At 45.8% G+C, this 15,910-nt stretch overlaps 1 protein-coding gene across 1 annotated transcript in view; it reads right to left on the bottom strand.

Annotated features, from left to right (window-relative positions):
• Positions 1 to 15,910, bottom strand: part of LOC143769596 (M-phase inducer phosphatase 3-like) — a 30,326-nt gene that overhangs the window by 5,170 nt on the left and 9,246 nt on the right. Inside the window, exons 8-11 of the mRNA XM_077258291.1 lie at positions 9,748 to 9,810; positions 8,509 to 8,607; positions 6,591 to 6,715; positions 4,661 to 4,772 (exon numbers count right to left, since the gene is read on the bottom strand). Coding sequence (XP_077114406.1) covers positions 4,661 to 4,772; positions 6,591 to 6,715; positions 8,509 to 8,607; positions 9,748 to 9,810 — 399 coding nt within the window. The remainder of the gene's footprint in view (positions 1 to 4,660; positions 4,773 to 6,590; positions 6,716 to 8,508; positions 8,608 to 9,747; positions 9,811 to 15,910) is intronic.

Below are 15,910 nucleotides of genomic sequence, written 5' to 3'. Positions count from 1 at the left end.
CTGCCCTAACCCTAGCCCCTGCCCTAACCCTAGCCCCAACCCTAACCCTAGCCCCAACCCTAACCCTAGCCCCAACCCTAGCCCCAACCCTAACGGTAAAATGGAAATAAATACATTTTTTTTTATTTTTTTTATTTTTCCCTAACTAAGGGGGTGATGAAAGGGGGTTTGATTTACTTTTATAGCGGGTTTTTTAGCGGATTTTTATGATTGGCGGCTGTCACACACTGAAAGAAGCTTTTTATTGCAAAAAATATTTTTTGCGTTACCACATTTTGAGAGCTATAATTTTTCCATATTTGAGTCCACAGAGTCATGTGAGGTCTTGTTTTTTGCGGAACGAGTTGACGTTTTTATTGATAACATGTTCAGGCACGGGAGATTTTTTGATCGCTTTTTATTCCGATTTTTGTGAGGCAGAATGATCAAAAACCAGCTATTCATGAATTTCTTTTGGGGGAGGCGTTTATACCGTTCCGCGTTTGGTAAAATTGATAAAGCAGGTTTATTCGTCGGGTCAGTACGATTACAGCAATACCTCATTTACATCATTTTTTTTATGTTTTGGCGCTTCTATACGATAAAAACTATTTTATAGAAAAAATAATTATTTTGGCATCGCTTTATTCTGAGGACTATAACTTTTTTATTTTTTCGCTGATGATGCTATATGGCGGCTCGTTTTTTGCGGGACAAGATGACGTTTGCAGCGGTACTATGTTTATTTATATCCGTCTTTTTGATCGTGTGTTATTGCACTTTTTGTTTGGCGGTATGAGAATAAAGCGTTGTTTTTTGCCTCGTTTGTTTTTTGTTTTTTTTTTTACGGTGTTCACTGCAGGGGTTAACTAGTGATATAGTTTTATAGGTGGGGTCGTTACGGACGCGGCGATACTAAATATGTGTACTTTTATTGTTTGTTTTTTTTTTATTTAGATAAAGGAATGTATTTATGGGAATAATAATTTTTTTTTTTCTTTATTTAGGATTTTTTTTTTTTTTTTTTTTTACACATGTGGGAATTTTTTTTACTTTGTCCCAGGGGGGGACATTACAGATCGCTGATCTCACAGTGTGCACAGCACTCTGTGAGATCTCCGATCTCACTTACAGCCGTGCAGGCTGCAGCTTTCATCTGCAGCCTGCTCGGCACCCGGAAGTGATCCCTGCAGGACCCGGATGCAGCCCCGCGGCCATTTTGGATCCGGGGCCTGCAGGGATAGGAGGTAGGAGACCCCCGGAGCAACGCGATCACATCGCGTTGCTCCGGGGGTCTCAGGGAAGCACGCAGGGAGCCCCCTCCCTGCGCGATGCTTCCCTGTACCGCCGGCACACCGCGATCATGTTTGATCGCGGTGTGCCGGGGGTTAATGTGCCGGGGGCGGTCCGTGACCGCTCCTGGCACATAGTGCCGGATGTCAGCTGCGATAGGCAGCTGACACCCGGCCGCGATCGGCCGCGCTCCCCCCGTGAGCGCGGCCGATCGTGCTGGACGCACTATTCCGTCCTTGGGAATTAGGGCCCACCCCACATGGACGGAATAGTACGTCCGATGACAGAAAGGGGTTAAATTTGCAAACTTACAGTAAAATAAAGTACGGTAATTAAAATGGTCTCCTATTCTTTTGGTCATTTTCATATACAATGTGTTTACTCTTTGATCATGAGGTGTGTATTGTGTCAGTTTGTAGTTTGTTCTGGTGTGGGCAGTGTGTTGTTTGTTTATTTTAATTTTATTTTTACCTAATTTTGTAAATATATATTTTTTATGTGTAATATGAGGATATCAGAGATCTGTGTGGGGGGCATATTCATTTATGTAATACAGTATACAGTGGTGTGAAAAAGTATTTGCCCCCTTCCTGATTTCCTATTCTTTCGCATGTTTCTCACACTTAAATGTTTCAGATCAGAAAACAAATTTAAATATTAGACAAAGAATACACAAGTAATCACAAGATGTAGTTTATAAATGGAGGTCTTTATTATTAAGGGAAAAATAAATCCAAACCTACAGGGTTCAGTGCCTCAGTTAAGGTCAGTGTTCATGACTCAACCATAAAAAAAAGACTGGGCAAAAATGGCCTGCATGGCAGAGATCAAAGACGAAAACCACATCTGAGCAATAAGATAACATAACGTTATAGGCTTGACTCAGTTTTGCCAGAAAACATCTTGATGATCCCCAAGACTTTTGGGAGAATACTCTGTGGACTGACAAGAGAAAAGTTGAACTTTTTGGAAAGTGTATGTCCCATTACATCTGGCATAGAAGTAACACAGCATTTCAGAAAAGGAACATCATACCAACAGTAAAATGTGGTGGTGGTAGTGTGATGGGCTGGGGCTGTTTTGCTTCTTCAGGACCTAGAAGACTTGCTGTGGTAAATGGAACCATGAATTCTGCTTTCTACCAAAAAAATCCTGAAGGAGAATGTCCGGCCATTTGTTCGTGACCTCAAGCTGAAGTGCACTTGGGTTATGTAGCAGGACAATAATTCAAAACACACCATCAAGCCCACATCTGAATGGCATAAAAAGGCGGTTCATGTTCAGAAACCCTCCTATGTGGCTGAATTACAAAAATTCTGCAAAGATGAGTGGCCAAAATCCCTCCAGCGCGTTGTAAAAGACTCATGTCATGATTCAGGTCAGGGTTTGCTTCTTGCTTTTCTTTCCCCGGCCCGGTTATGGTGGGGTTAACCTTTCCTGCCTCTCTTTGGTTCATGGGTGGCTATTTATTGGTGCCATTCCTGGTAGCATTTGTCAGTGATAGTTCCAGTCTCTGGCTTGAGCAGCTGACCTGTATACCCTAGTGATCCTTCTGCCTCTGACTACCCGTATTTGTGCCTGACCCGTTCCTTATCCCTGACTTAGGCCTCTTTCACACTTTCGTTTTTTACAATCAGTCACAATCCGTCAAAATGTTGGAAAGACGGATCCTATGCAGATTGTAAAAAACAGATGCACTGGGTCCGTTTTTTTGACGGATCTGTCAAGGTTTTGTGCACACATTGTGTATGCGTCTTCGCAGCGTTTTTCCACTGGAAAAATGCATACACAACAACAACCCATGTTAAAAATAATAAAAGAAATTAAAAAATTGTGATATTCTTACCTTCCGGCGTCCCTTGCAGCCTTCCTGCGGTCCCTGCAGCCTTCCCGATGCTCGCGATGCTGCCGGCAGCTCTCTTTCCCAGTAATGCCTTGTGAGACTGACCTGTGATGATGTAGCGGTCTCGCGAGACCGCTACGTCATCGGGTCATTTAGCAAGGCATCACTGGGAACGGAAGCTGCAGGCAGCATCGCGAGCATCGGGAAGGCTGGGGGGACCACGGGAAGGCTGCAAGGGACGCCGGAAGGTAAGAATATCACGATTTTTTATTTTTAACATCTTAGCATAGCATAGGCAGCATCAATAGTAAAAAGAGAAAGGGAGAGAGAGCGAGAGAATTTCCCGTCAGGAAGCTTGATTCCTGCTTTTGACAGTCAGCGACGGATCCTGCGCCCATAGGCTTCCATTATAGCCAACGATGGACATCGCAGGATCCATCGCTGAGCGATTTTCCGACGTACACAAAAAACGTTTCTATGTGCGTTGTCCCCGCCCGACGGACAGCAATTTTACAAGGGATCCAGCACTCGACGGACAAAACAGAAGGCCATCCGTCACAATCCGTCGCTAATCCAAGTCTATGAGAAAAAAAAACGGATTTAGCAGAAACATTTGCTGGATCTGTTTTTTTTTCACAAAACGACGCATTGTGACGGAAAAAGAAAGATGGAAGTGTGAAAGAGGCCTTAGTGTGTTTGGTGGTTTCCTACAGTGTATGACTCTTGAATTGAATTCTGAACCCTGCCTCCTGCTTTCTGTCCCTTTTACTACTTTTCCCATCTGGCTTTGACTCTCTGGCTTGTACCCGACTACGTTTTCTGTCTCACATTTTGGATCCTTCGCTCCCGTCTGGTTTCGATTTCTGGCTTGTCTCTGACCACGTGCATTGCTGTGACCTCTGGTACTTTGTCTTCCTGTTTGTTGCTGACCGGCCTGTCTGACTACTCTGCCGCCTCCTAGTGGCACTCCGCGCTTTGCACTGTGGTGCTACACAGTGAGTGCTACCTTTTTCCCCTTACCTGTGCCCACTGGTGGAGGATGCATGCAACTGCCTTGCAGTTGCATCACAACTCATTAACATTTATCGCAAACATTTGATTGCAGTTGTTGCTGCTATTATTAGGTTTAGGGGCAATCGCTTTTTCACACAGGGCCCTGTAGGTTTGGATTTCTTTTTCCCTTAATAATAAAGACCTTCATTTAAAAACTACATTTTGTAATCACTTGTGTTATCTTTGTCGAATATTTACATTTGCTTGGTGATCGGAAACATTTAAGCGTGACAAACCTGTAAAAGAATAGGACATCAGGAAGGAGGAGCTGTATAGTGCGCGAAAAATGAAAAATTTAATTTACAGGCTGTGTACAAAAAAAAATAAATCTACAGTTTAAAGTAAAGTTAATTCCTTCTGCAATCATCAGTTCCTTCTCGCCGCTGACTGACATGCCTTACATTTTATTTCCAATGGACCCGTCCATATTGCACTCTGTTTTCTGATTTTATTTATTTTTCTTTTTTCTCTAAATTGAAATGAAATACTCACTTTGAATGTTTCGTAGAATTCCTTATATCCACCCTGTAAGAGATAGAGCTCAGGGTAATACAGGTGAGGATACCTGTTCGCTTTTCTGTCCAGGTTTCTGAAAATCCGACATCTTGATTGAGAGAAAAAAAAAGTTTTCAAAAATACAAGTGAATAATTGAGAATATTTTATTAATATTTTATATTTACTTTACTCCCTACAACATCACTTTAGCCCATTACTAGGGTTGAGCGAAACGGATCGTTCATTTTCATAAGTCATAAGTTTTGGTAAAGTCGGCGTCTCATGAAACCCGACCCAATCCCTGTGTGGGGTCGGCCATGCGGTACGCGATCTTGGCGCCAAAGTCGCGTTTCGTATGACGCGTTTAGCGCCATTTTTTCAGCCAATGAAGGAGCGTGGGCAGAGTGATGACATAGGGGTTAGGGCGTGCACGTCCATCATTTTATCGCTTGTGCGCAGTAGCGATTTGGAATGTGTAAAACGAAATTTTCTGTGCTGGGACGGAGGAGAGAGAGAGAGAGAAAAAAAAACAGCAACAACAAAAAAATCCCCATTGACGTGCATAGGGTTTCGTGTTCCGGCCGATCCTCGACTTTGCGCAGTAATCGGCCGATTTCGCCCGACTCGACTTTTCCAACAGTCGGGTTTCGCAAAACATGACTCGACCCTAAAAAAGTCAAGGTCGCTCAACCCTACCCATTACCATTGGAAAGAATTTTCATTTTTTGCTCCTTAATTTATACTTCCTTTCTTCCAAAACTTTTTTTTATGAGTTGGTTATATCTTTCACTGACACCTTTCATTTTCCTATATAATGTATTGAAAAACAGGAATAATTTTAAATCACGAAAAACAGAAATTTCACTGTAGTTTTTCAGATTTAGTTTTTACGCCATTCAGTGTGCTGTAAAAATGATCCAGCAACATGAAATCTTCTGATCACAACGATTACTGTGATACTAAACAAATCTATTTTTTTTATTATTTCAGTGATTTAAAAAAAAAATTTAGAACTTTGCAAAAAAAAAAATTGGTTTGTTTTGCCATTTTCTGGGACCCATAACTTTTTTATTTTTCCATCAATGGAGCTGTAATCCAGTTTGCTTGTCGGGTGGTGAATTGATCTTTTTTTTTTATTAGGGCCATTTGTCCAGATTGCTTTTTATTGTTTTTTTTTAGGGGAGGTGCATTGATGAAACAAAAAATGGCAATTCTGGTGTTTTGATTTTTTTTTTTTGACAGCGTTGTTTTTCTTTTGTTCCAACGGTAAAATGAATATCACTCAAAACTGTAACTGGTCCTGTGAAAAAAAGCAAGCTTTGATATGTGCTGTGTCAACAGAAATATATAGAAAAAAGTTTTTGGAAGAAGAGTAAAAGACAGAAGTATGAGGGTATGTGCAAACGTCCGGATTTCTTGCAGAAATTTCCTGAAAAAAACGAACATTTTCTGCAAGAAATCCGCATGCGGATTTTTCGCGGGTTTTTTTGCGTATTTCGCGTGGGATTTTTTGCGGATTTTTCCGGAGGATCTGCGATGCAATAATATAGTGGTAAATCCGAAAAAAATCCCCAAAATTAATGAACATGCTGCTTTTTCTTCCGCTATGCGTTTTTTTCACGGAAAAAAACGCAACATATGCACAAAAATTGTGAAATGCATTCTAAATGATAAGATGCATACGTATGTGGATTTTTTGCATTTTTAAAGAGAAAAAACGCGAAAAATCTGCAACGTGTGCACATACCCTAAAAATGGAAAATTTGGCACGGTGGGAAGTGGATAATGACCGAGAAGCTTGTTAGCCTGCACTTCACCTATTGACTAGGTGGCTCCACTCACAGTTTGAGGAGCACTGATTGTCTGTGTCAGTGTCTGTTTTCTTAAACGATACGGATGATAAATGAATAAATTGTTTCTACGCACAGCTTTGGAGCTCTTTCAGAGGAGAATTCGCAGTGGAAGATGACTACTCTTCTGCCAGGGGCAAAGGATGGGTTCTGAAGAAAATGTTCTGAAATTTGGTCCTCTCTATAGAAGTTCAGGGCCCCCTGTTAAAATCAAAGAGAAATTATAATCATAATTTTATTTCTATAGCGCCAACATATTCCATAGCACTTTACATTTTCCTTCCATCTATGACCAGCTTTAGTATATATTCTGATAATATTCACAACGATCCAGCTCATTATGAGCGAATGACCATTACTAAGACCCAGATGGACCACAGTAGATGTTCCTCTCGCACCTCCATTATTGCCCGACATAAAGTGGCTTTACCCACGTCAGTAAGTGATAGAATATCGCCAGGATATGCCGTAGCTTAATGATCACTGGGTGTGACCTGCGGGGCCACCGTTGTTCATAATAACGAAGGGGGTCACAGCAGGCAGTTAAATATGGGCTACATTCAATTCTCTGCACAGTTGCAGCCCCTTCACTCTTAGGCTTTTTTTGAAGGACCCTCCCAGCGATCCTGAGAAATGGGGCTGTGGAACCCTGAGAACGAGGCTCTGCAGCCCCATTGTGAGCAGGGCGGAGGTCCACATGCTCGGCCTCCGCTCCAGGGTCTGCTGAGCACTGCGCTCTGGTCTTTCTGTCAGTCCTATAGACAATGGAGAAGAGACCTCTGCTCCAGTCACCCTGGGGCTGCAGAGTCTCGTTCTCATGGTTCCAGAACCCTGTTTTTGGGACCACTGGAGGACCCAGTGTTCAGACCCCCCAGCAATTAGCAAGTTATCAATGTAGAGGGGATAACTTGATTTTTGGGGAATAACTCTTTAAACACATGGTACACATGTAAGGAGCCAGGGCCCTAGTCATGGCCAACAGCAACCCCTGTATCGCCCCCTGGCCCACTCTCAGCACAAGATCATGTTTTCTTCTCTGAGCACCTTGGTGCTGCTTCTCTGCGTCATCTGGGATCTCCCAGTACGAGAGTGTATTCTCTACAGACGGTTCCGCAATTAAAGAGTCACAGCCCGGCTTCACTTTTTCTTCAACTTCTTTACTTAACACAGCATTATCCAAGGCACAATCAATCATAGCAATTGGCAACGCTTTCCCTTGCCTCTTCTCTATGCCACTAAGCCTGTCCCCGGGACTGTCCGTTTCATTCGGTCCCTCAGTGACCTCAATGCCCAGAATTCCTGCTTTTCATGGGGATATTCCCTGCCGTTTCGCCCCGGTCCTTAGAATAGCGGCCCATGCAAAAATCTGCCACATATTGGGATACCTTGCTCCCGTTCTGCTTAGCCTTCTTCCTGTAGCACTGCAGTCCCACTTATACTGCACTGCTATCACTGGTGTCACTGTGCTTCGTTCTGTACTCTGGCCCCTTGGATATTAAGTGCTGGGCCCACTCTTCTGAGAATGTTGCGGGGCACGGTGTTGCCCTGGGCTAGCCAGCCCTGTGTACCACACGGGCGCCCCAGCCCCAACTGACTAAACCCCGGGAAAACCTCACTACTTATCCCACCGTGTCCCTCCTACAATTAACTATTACCCTCCCATTAATAATGCCCCCATCTAGTGGCCAACTTGGGGTACTACTCCCCCTACCCCTATATCTGATGAACGGCCCAGGGGGAACTCACTATCCCTGTCATACAATAACTTGTGCAAACATGTAAACAATAATATATATATATATATGTGCAGAGTAATACACGTGTAGCAATACTCTTATGCATGACTGGTAATACACTTGTATGTGTAGCAATACCAGAAGATACAGTGTGATAATACACCACATAATATACCACATTAGATAAACACATTAAGGAATGAAACATATTAATATCACACTTCCCTACACATACACTATGTGAATGGCGCGTCATACCTTGATATGTCCTCCCGTGTATTCATAGGGATAGCGGCAGTCCACCAGAAGGTACGTCTGTACAACGCCCTGATATCCTCCTCCGAGCAAGTGCGCTAGCTGAGTATAAAGCATCAGGAGAGAAATAAATCACCGGAATACAGAATGTCAGAAGTCATTTTAAGGTCATGCTCAGTATTTGGTCAGTATTTTACATCAGTATTTGTAAACCAAAACCAGGAGTGGAATAATCAGAGGAAAAGTATAATAGAAACACGTCACCACTTCTGGATTTATCACCCACTCCTGGTTTTGGCTTACAAATACTGATGTAAAATACTGAAAGTGTGAACGTGGCCTTAGGGGCAGATTCATCATCACTTTGCACCTCAAAATGGTCCTAATAATGATTTTTTTCTTATTTTGCACTTTTTTTATTATTTCATTTGTTCCTTTTTTAAGCTAATTGTACTTGTTTCGACCGTCGCTCTTTTCCTTTGGCTTTATGAGTGGTTTTCATTATCCCGATGTTTCTATATAATTCATTATTTGTGACTTTTTAAAATTTCACTGATTTTTTTTGCGCAATTTTACTCCAATATCTGTCATGCGAGGGATCCAAAACTTCCATCATTTTTTTCATTTTTGTTGTTCTGCTTTTGCTTGAGAAAAAAAATAACAAAAATGAATATTGCAGATGTGAGGAAAATCTGCCAGTTTTAGCCTTACTTTTGGGGTCCGTTGGCGGCTTATCCCTCACAACCACAACCTCAATAATAACAATGTTCCTTGTCCGGTACCCAATTCCCAAAGAAGCCAACGACTAGGAGGACCTGCTGGAGAGGCGAACTATTACCCCTGTAGCGCTAGTAATGTCAATGAGTCAGCATTAGTTCTGCCATCTTCATAGTGGCGTCACTGTGGTGTGTAGGCGCTAAAAGGGCACAATATACAGTATTTAGTAATCTGGGAGTGCCGCCTGGTACCTAAATCTTTTCATTATCCGGCTTGGTGCGATGTCACTTGTCCATCACGCCGTAACGATAACGTCGCATCAGTCCGGCTAATCAAACTCAAAGTCAAGATGTCTTCAGGGAAAGGCAGTTCTGACTGATTCCTGTCCTGGCCGATCGTACAAACCGATTCACACCGACTGTGATTGACAGGTCACACTAAATGTTTTTTTACTCTTCTTGCCATAGAAGTGAATGTGAATAAATCCCCTTTAAAAAGATGTGATACTTTATTGCAGCTACTTACTGTGTTACAAGTGATATATTTCAGGTCCTGGTGATTGCCCCTTTCTACCGGCAGGATGTGAGGCTGCGAAAGATACATTCACTTGTGTTTAGTAAGTTTTGATGCATTTATTAGCTTTTATAAGAGGCATTTACAAGGTGATCGTTTCTGCCTGTTGATCACTATTTTATATAAAATGATGGACCCCCACTATAGTCAATCTGTCCCTTTGAGCACTGCCGGTGTCCGGCATGTAAGGGGTCCAAAGCTTCCAATATTTTAATTCATTACGTTGCAGAAAAAATAGAAATGCTGTTAGGGGATAATATTTCTGTAATTGGCGCTGTATGGAAACACTATATGGTGGAGTATGGAGTGCCGCCCGACAACCTGCAGTGTGCTTCAGGCCGACTAGTCAGTGACTGTGAATACAAAGAGAAATGGAGGAGGAGGACCATTCTAAGGGTTGGTTTGGTCTCAGATGTTTATTGGATTTCCAGTTAAATGGGTTTTAATGGATCCCCTACCAATGCCAATGTGACGTACGGAGACGTACAAGGAGAGAGTGGACCCTCAGGGTCGCGGTGCAGACGACCCAAGGACGAGCAACCCCGGGAGAGGCTACCCCTATACAGGGATAGTGGGGAGCAGGCCCAAGGGGGGCTACACAGCAACAGCTGGTACAAGAGGGACGGCTCAGGGAATATAACAGACAAAGGAGAGAGACCAAAACAAGACTGAATGATAGGTGGTAGGAAGACTGGGAAGGGTACGAGGTGGAGTGGAACGGGAACAAGGAGGCACAAGACAGCAAAAACGGAAGATTGACACACGACTGGTATTAGACGTGAGCACACTGAGGAGAAATGGCCAAACACTGAGCACAAAAGCACAACAGTAATCAGGCGCCTCAATTAAGGAGAGGACACCTGATAAAGGCTAAGAAATCACCTGATTGGCAGCGGCGAAGCAGGAAGGACGCGGAAGGGGTTAAGAAGGAGGGAGAGCGCGCGCCCGCGACCTAAGGGGCATGTGCGGAGCAGACGCCAGCCGAAGGAAGGAGGAAGCACGGACGCCGCGCTGAAGACCCCCAGCAGCTGCAAGAGAGGCCGAGGTAGCGGCGCGATGCCCAGGGCGGACAGCAGGAGTGCAGCGGGAGGAGGTAATGGAAGAAGCGGCCGCAACATCAGAGGCGGCAGATATGACAGTACCCCCCCTTCTAAGATCCCCTCTACTCAGGTTAGTTAAGAATCTTTTCATAATCCGTGGAGCGTTAATGTTCTCCCTAGGTTCCCAAGACCTCTCCTCAGGGCCAAATCCCTTCCAATCAATCAGATAGAAGGTTCTACCTCTAACCCTCTTCATAGCCAGAATATCTCTTACTTCAAAATCGTGACCGACACCAAAAGGTTGCGGAGAATCAAGCGGGGCTGGACAAAAACGGTTAAGGATGAGAGGTTTCAAGAGCGAGACATGGAAGACGTTAGGAACTCGGAGCGAAGCCGGCAACCTCAACCTATAAGCCACGTTGTTAATTCGACCCAAGACCTCGAAAGGACCGATGTATCGAGGACCCAACTTGTAAGAGGGAATTTTCAAGCGGATATGCTTGGTCGAAAGCCAGACCTTGTCACCAGGATGATATGGAGGAAGATCTCTCCTTCTCTTGTCAGCATGTCTCTTCATTAGGCCCGCAGCCCGTACGAGGGCCTCCTTGGTCTCTTTCCAAATTTGGGAAAACTCAGACGAAAGGGTATCTGCAGCAGGAACACCAGAAGGAGAAGACATTGGAAGAGGTACTCCCGGATTCAGACCAGAGACTACAAAGAACGGAGATTTGGAAGTAGCTTCACTGACATGATTGTTATGGGCAAACTCAGCCCAAGGAAGAAGGGTGACCCAATCATCATGATGGACGTTGGTGAAGTTACGTAGATAGGAAGTCAAAACTTGATTTATCCGTTCTACTTGCCCATTAGTCTGAGGATGGTAAGCGGAGGAAAAATCCAGAGAGATGCCCAGGAGTTTACAAAGAGCTCTCCAGAATCTGGAAGTAAACTGGACTCCTCGGTCGGACACGATTCGTTGAGGAAGGCCATGTAATCTGAAGATCTGATGGATGAAGACTCTTGCCAATTCTGGAGCTGAGGGTAATCCGGGCAAGGGAACGAAATGGGCCATCTTAGAAAACCGATCTACTACCACAAAGATAGTTGTGCACCCAGAGGAACGAGGCAGATCCGTAATGAAATCCATGGCTATCTGTTGCCACGGGGCTTCTGGTACGGGTAAAGGATGCAAGAGGCCGAAGGGCAACTCTCTTGGTACTTTGTTTTTCGCGCAGGTCATGCAAGAGGCTACAAAATCCGACGTGTCTTGTCGAAGAGATGGCCACCAGTAATACCGGGAGAGAAGAGCAAGGGTCTTCTTGGTACCGACGTGTCCGGCAATCTTGGAAGAGTGTCCCCATCGTAAAACCTCAGTTCTCTTGTCACACGGGACGAAGGTCTTGCCTGGTGGAACCGAGAGGAGATCTGAAGGAGCTACCATGAGTCTGGCGGGATCAATGATATGTGCAGGACTCTCTTCAATCTCTGGGGATTGCAAAGACCGGGAAAGTGCGTCTGCTTTAATATTTTTAGTTCCGGGCCGAAAATGAAGCTTAAAATCGAAACGCGAAAAGAACAAAGACCATCTGGCTTGCCTGGAGTTTAGTCTCTGAGCGGACTGGATGTAAGCTAAGTTCTTGTGGTCAGTAAAGATAATAAAAGGATGAGCGGCCCCCTCCAAGAGATGGCGCCACTCCTGTAGAGCCATCTTAATAGCCAGCAGCTCTCGATCTCCAACAGAGTAGTTGCATTCTGCGGGGGAAAATGACTTAGAAAAGAATCCACAAGGAACTAGACGTCCAGAAAGAGTCCTTTGGGAGAGTACCGCTCCAGCTCCAGTAGAGGAGGCATCCACCTCAAGAGAGAAGGGTCTGCTGGCCACTGGTCGATGAAGAACTGGAGCAGAAGCAAAGGCCTGTTTCAAGGTAAGAAAGGCGTCCTCCGCCTCCGGAGGCCATTCATGAAGCCTCGCCCCTTTTCGGGTTAGGGCGACAAGAGGCTTGGTTACGGAAGAAAAATGCGGCACGAATTGTCTATAATAATTTGCGAAGCCCAGAAAACGTTGGATGGACTTCACTCCACAGGGACGGGGCCACTTGAGTACAGCAGACAACTTTTCAGGATCCATCTTCAACCCCACGTCAGAAATAATATACCCCAAGAAGGGCAATGAGGACTGTTCAAACAAACACTTTTCGAGTTTGGCGTAAAGACGATTCTCCCGGAGACGTTGCAAGACCAAACGGACACTTCTCCTGTGGGAGGAGAGGTCGGGCGAAAAAATAAGGATGTCGTCAAGGTATACCACCACGCAGGAATACAACAGGTCACGGAAAATCTCATTTACGAATTCTTGGAAGACTGCTGGAGCGTTACAGAGTCCAAAGGGCATGACGAGGTATTCGTAATGACCATCGCGAGTGTTAAAGGCGGTCTTCCACTCGTCTCCCTCGCGAATTCGAACTAAATTATAGGCCCCTCTCAGATCAAGTTTAGAAAAAACTCGGGCTCCTCTTAGTCGGTCGAAGAGTTCGGGAATCAGCGGAAGAGGATAACGATTCTTGACCGTGATGGTATTCAGACCTCGGTAATCAATACAAGGACGGAGAGAGCCATCCTTCTTTCGAACAAAGAAGAAACCTGCTCCTGCCGGAGAAGAGGACTTCCGGATGAATCCCTTAGCCAAATTCTCCTTGATGTACTCAGACATGGCTAAAGTCTCCGCCGGAGACAGGGAATATGTTCTACCCCTGGGAAGGGTAGCTCCGGGAATTAGTTCGATGGGACAGTCAAAAATTCGATGCGGTGGTAGGGAGTCCGCCTCCTTTTTATCAAAGACATCGGCAAACGAGTGATAGGCCGCAGGAAGAGTGGAAGGATTGGTAACCGCTTGAAGACCAGGAGGAGAGACAGACTGAAGACAATGTTTATGACATCCATGCCCCCAGCGGAGTACTTCTCCGGAGCGCCAGTCAAGAACTGGCTCGTGTGATCTGAGCCAGGGCAGACCCAAAAGCAGGACATGAGATAGGTTGGGCAAAACATAGAAGGCGATCTTCTCCCGGTGTAAGGCTCCAATCTGCATCTCCAACTCGAGAGTAACCATGGTGATAGGATCCGGTAGGAGTTTGCCGTCAACTGCAGAAATGACCCGCGGGGTTTCCAAAGTAACTACTGGTATTTGAAGCTTGTGCACCTCCTCTTCACGAATGAAGTTACCAGCCGCACCCGAGTCCACATACGCCTCCACAGACCTACGCTCAAGACCTAAAGAAATCAAAGCTGAAATAGTTAAGGGTAGAGAGGAATTAGGGTCACCTAGGGAAGCCTCCCTTACCTGGCCTAGGTGGAGGAGTTTCCCGGCCTCTCTGGACAGGAGCGCAAAAAATGATTAACCCCTCCGCAGTAGAGACACAAACCCTGTGCTAACCTTTCTTTACGTCGCTGCTCAGAAAGCTTAACACGATCTACCTGCATAGGTTCTGGTATGGAAGAGGCCGAAGACTTGCTTGGGGAAGGACCAGGTACCCAGTTTGGCCTAAAGGACCTTCTCTCCCTGACCGATTCTCGAGAACGCTCCTGGAAGCGTAAGTCTATACGCGTGGCCAGAGATATGAGATCCTCCAAGACAGTAGGAGTATCGCGGCCAGCGAGCTCATCCTTGATCTTGGACGAAAGCCCTCTCCAAAAAGCCCCTACCAATGCCTCATTATTCCACCCGAGTTCTGAGGATAATGTTCGAAAACGGATGGCGTACTGTCCTACAGTAAGGTTCCCCTGTTGGAGGCTAAAGAGGGACTCGGTAGTAGAAGCCAGCCGTCCGGGTTCATCAAAGACTCTACGGAATGTGTCTAAAAAAATCTGAATACTGGCAACTACCGGGTCGTCCCGTTCCCACAAAGGATTTACCCAGGATAAGGCCTCTCCCTCAAGATGAGACACAATGAAGGCCACCTTAGCACGATCGGATGGGTACTGCTGGGGCAAAAGCTCGAAGTGAAGGCGGCACTGATTCAGAAACCCTCGACATAATTTGGGATCACCACTATATCTAGGGGGCTTTCCCAAACGAGGAGGGGGAAGGGGAACCGGATCCCTGTGAGAGACAGAAGCAGCGGACGTAGACTGGAGGGAGTGTAAACGGTCATCTACGGATGCCATATAAGTTAGGATATGGGACTGCGTATCCCGCTGCTGTGCGAGCTCTTGCTGGAGTCCCGCCAATAAAGGAGCGTTGCCAGGATCGGAAGTCTGAAGGGCAGTTAACCGGGAATCCATGGACTTCATGACAGACATGATCCGGCTTTGGTTCTCCCGTAAAAACAGCAACTCCTTCTGCGTTGCTGCAGAAGCACCAGCGGGGTCCATGGCCTGATTACACTGTGACGTACGGAGACGTACAAGGAGAGAGTGGACCCTCAGGGTCGCGGTGCAGACGACCCAAGGACGAGCAACCCCGGGAGAGGCTACCCCTATACAGGGATAGTGGGGAGCAGGCCCAAGGGGGGCTACACAGCAACAGCTGGTACAAGAGGGACGGCTCAGGGAATATAACAGACAAAGGAGAGAGACCAAAACAAGACTGAATGATAGGTGGTAGGAAGACTGGGAAGGGTACGAGGTGGAGTGGAACGGGAACAAGGAGGCACAAGACAGCAAAAACGGAAGATTGACACACGACTGGTATTAGACGTGAGCACACTGAGGAGAAATGGCCAAACACTGAGCACAAAAGCACAACAGTAATCAGGCGCCTCAATTAAGGAGAGGACACCTGATAAAGGCTAAGAAATCACCTGATTGGCAGCGGCGAAGCAGGAAGGACGCGGAAGGGGTTAAGAAGGAGGGAGAGCGCGCGCCCGCGACCTAAGGGGCATGTGCGGAGCAGACGCCAGCCGAAGGAAGGAGGAAGCACGGACGCCGCGCTGAAGACCCCCAGCAGCTGCAAGAGAGGCCGAGGTAGCGGCGCGATGCCCAGGGCGGACAGCAGGAGTGCAGCGGGAGGAGGTAATGGAAGAAGCGGCCGCAACATCAGAGGCGGCAGATATGACAGCCAAGAGCGCAGTCACTGTATC

The sequence above is a fragment of the Ranitomeya variabilis genome, chromosome 4 (assembly GCF_051348905.1).
Source record: "Ranitomeya variabilis isolate aRanVar5 chromosome 4, aRanVar5.hap1, whole genome shotgun sequence".
NCBI lineage: Eukaryota > Metazoa > Chordata > Amphibia > Anura > Dendrobatidae > Ranitomeya > Ranitomeya variabilis.
This window is presented reverse-complemented; position numbering and strand designations above follow the sequence as displayed.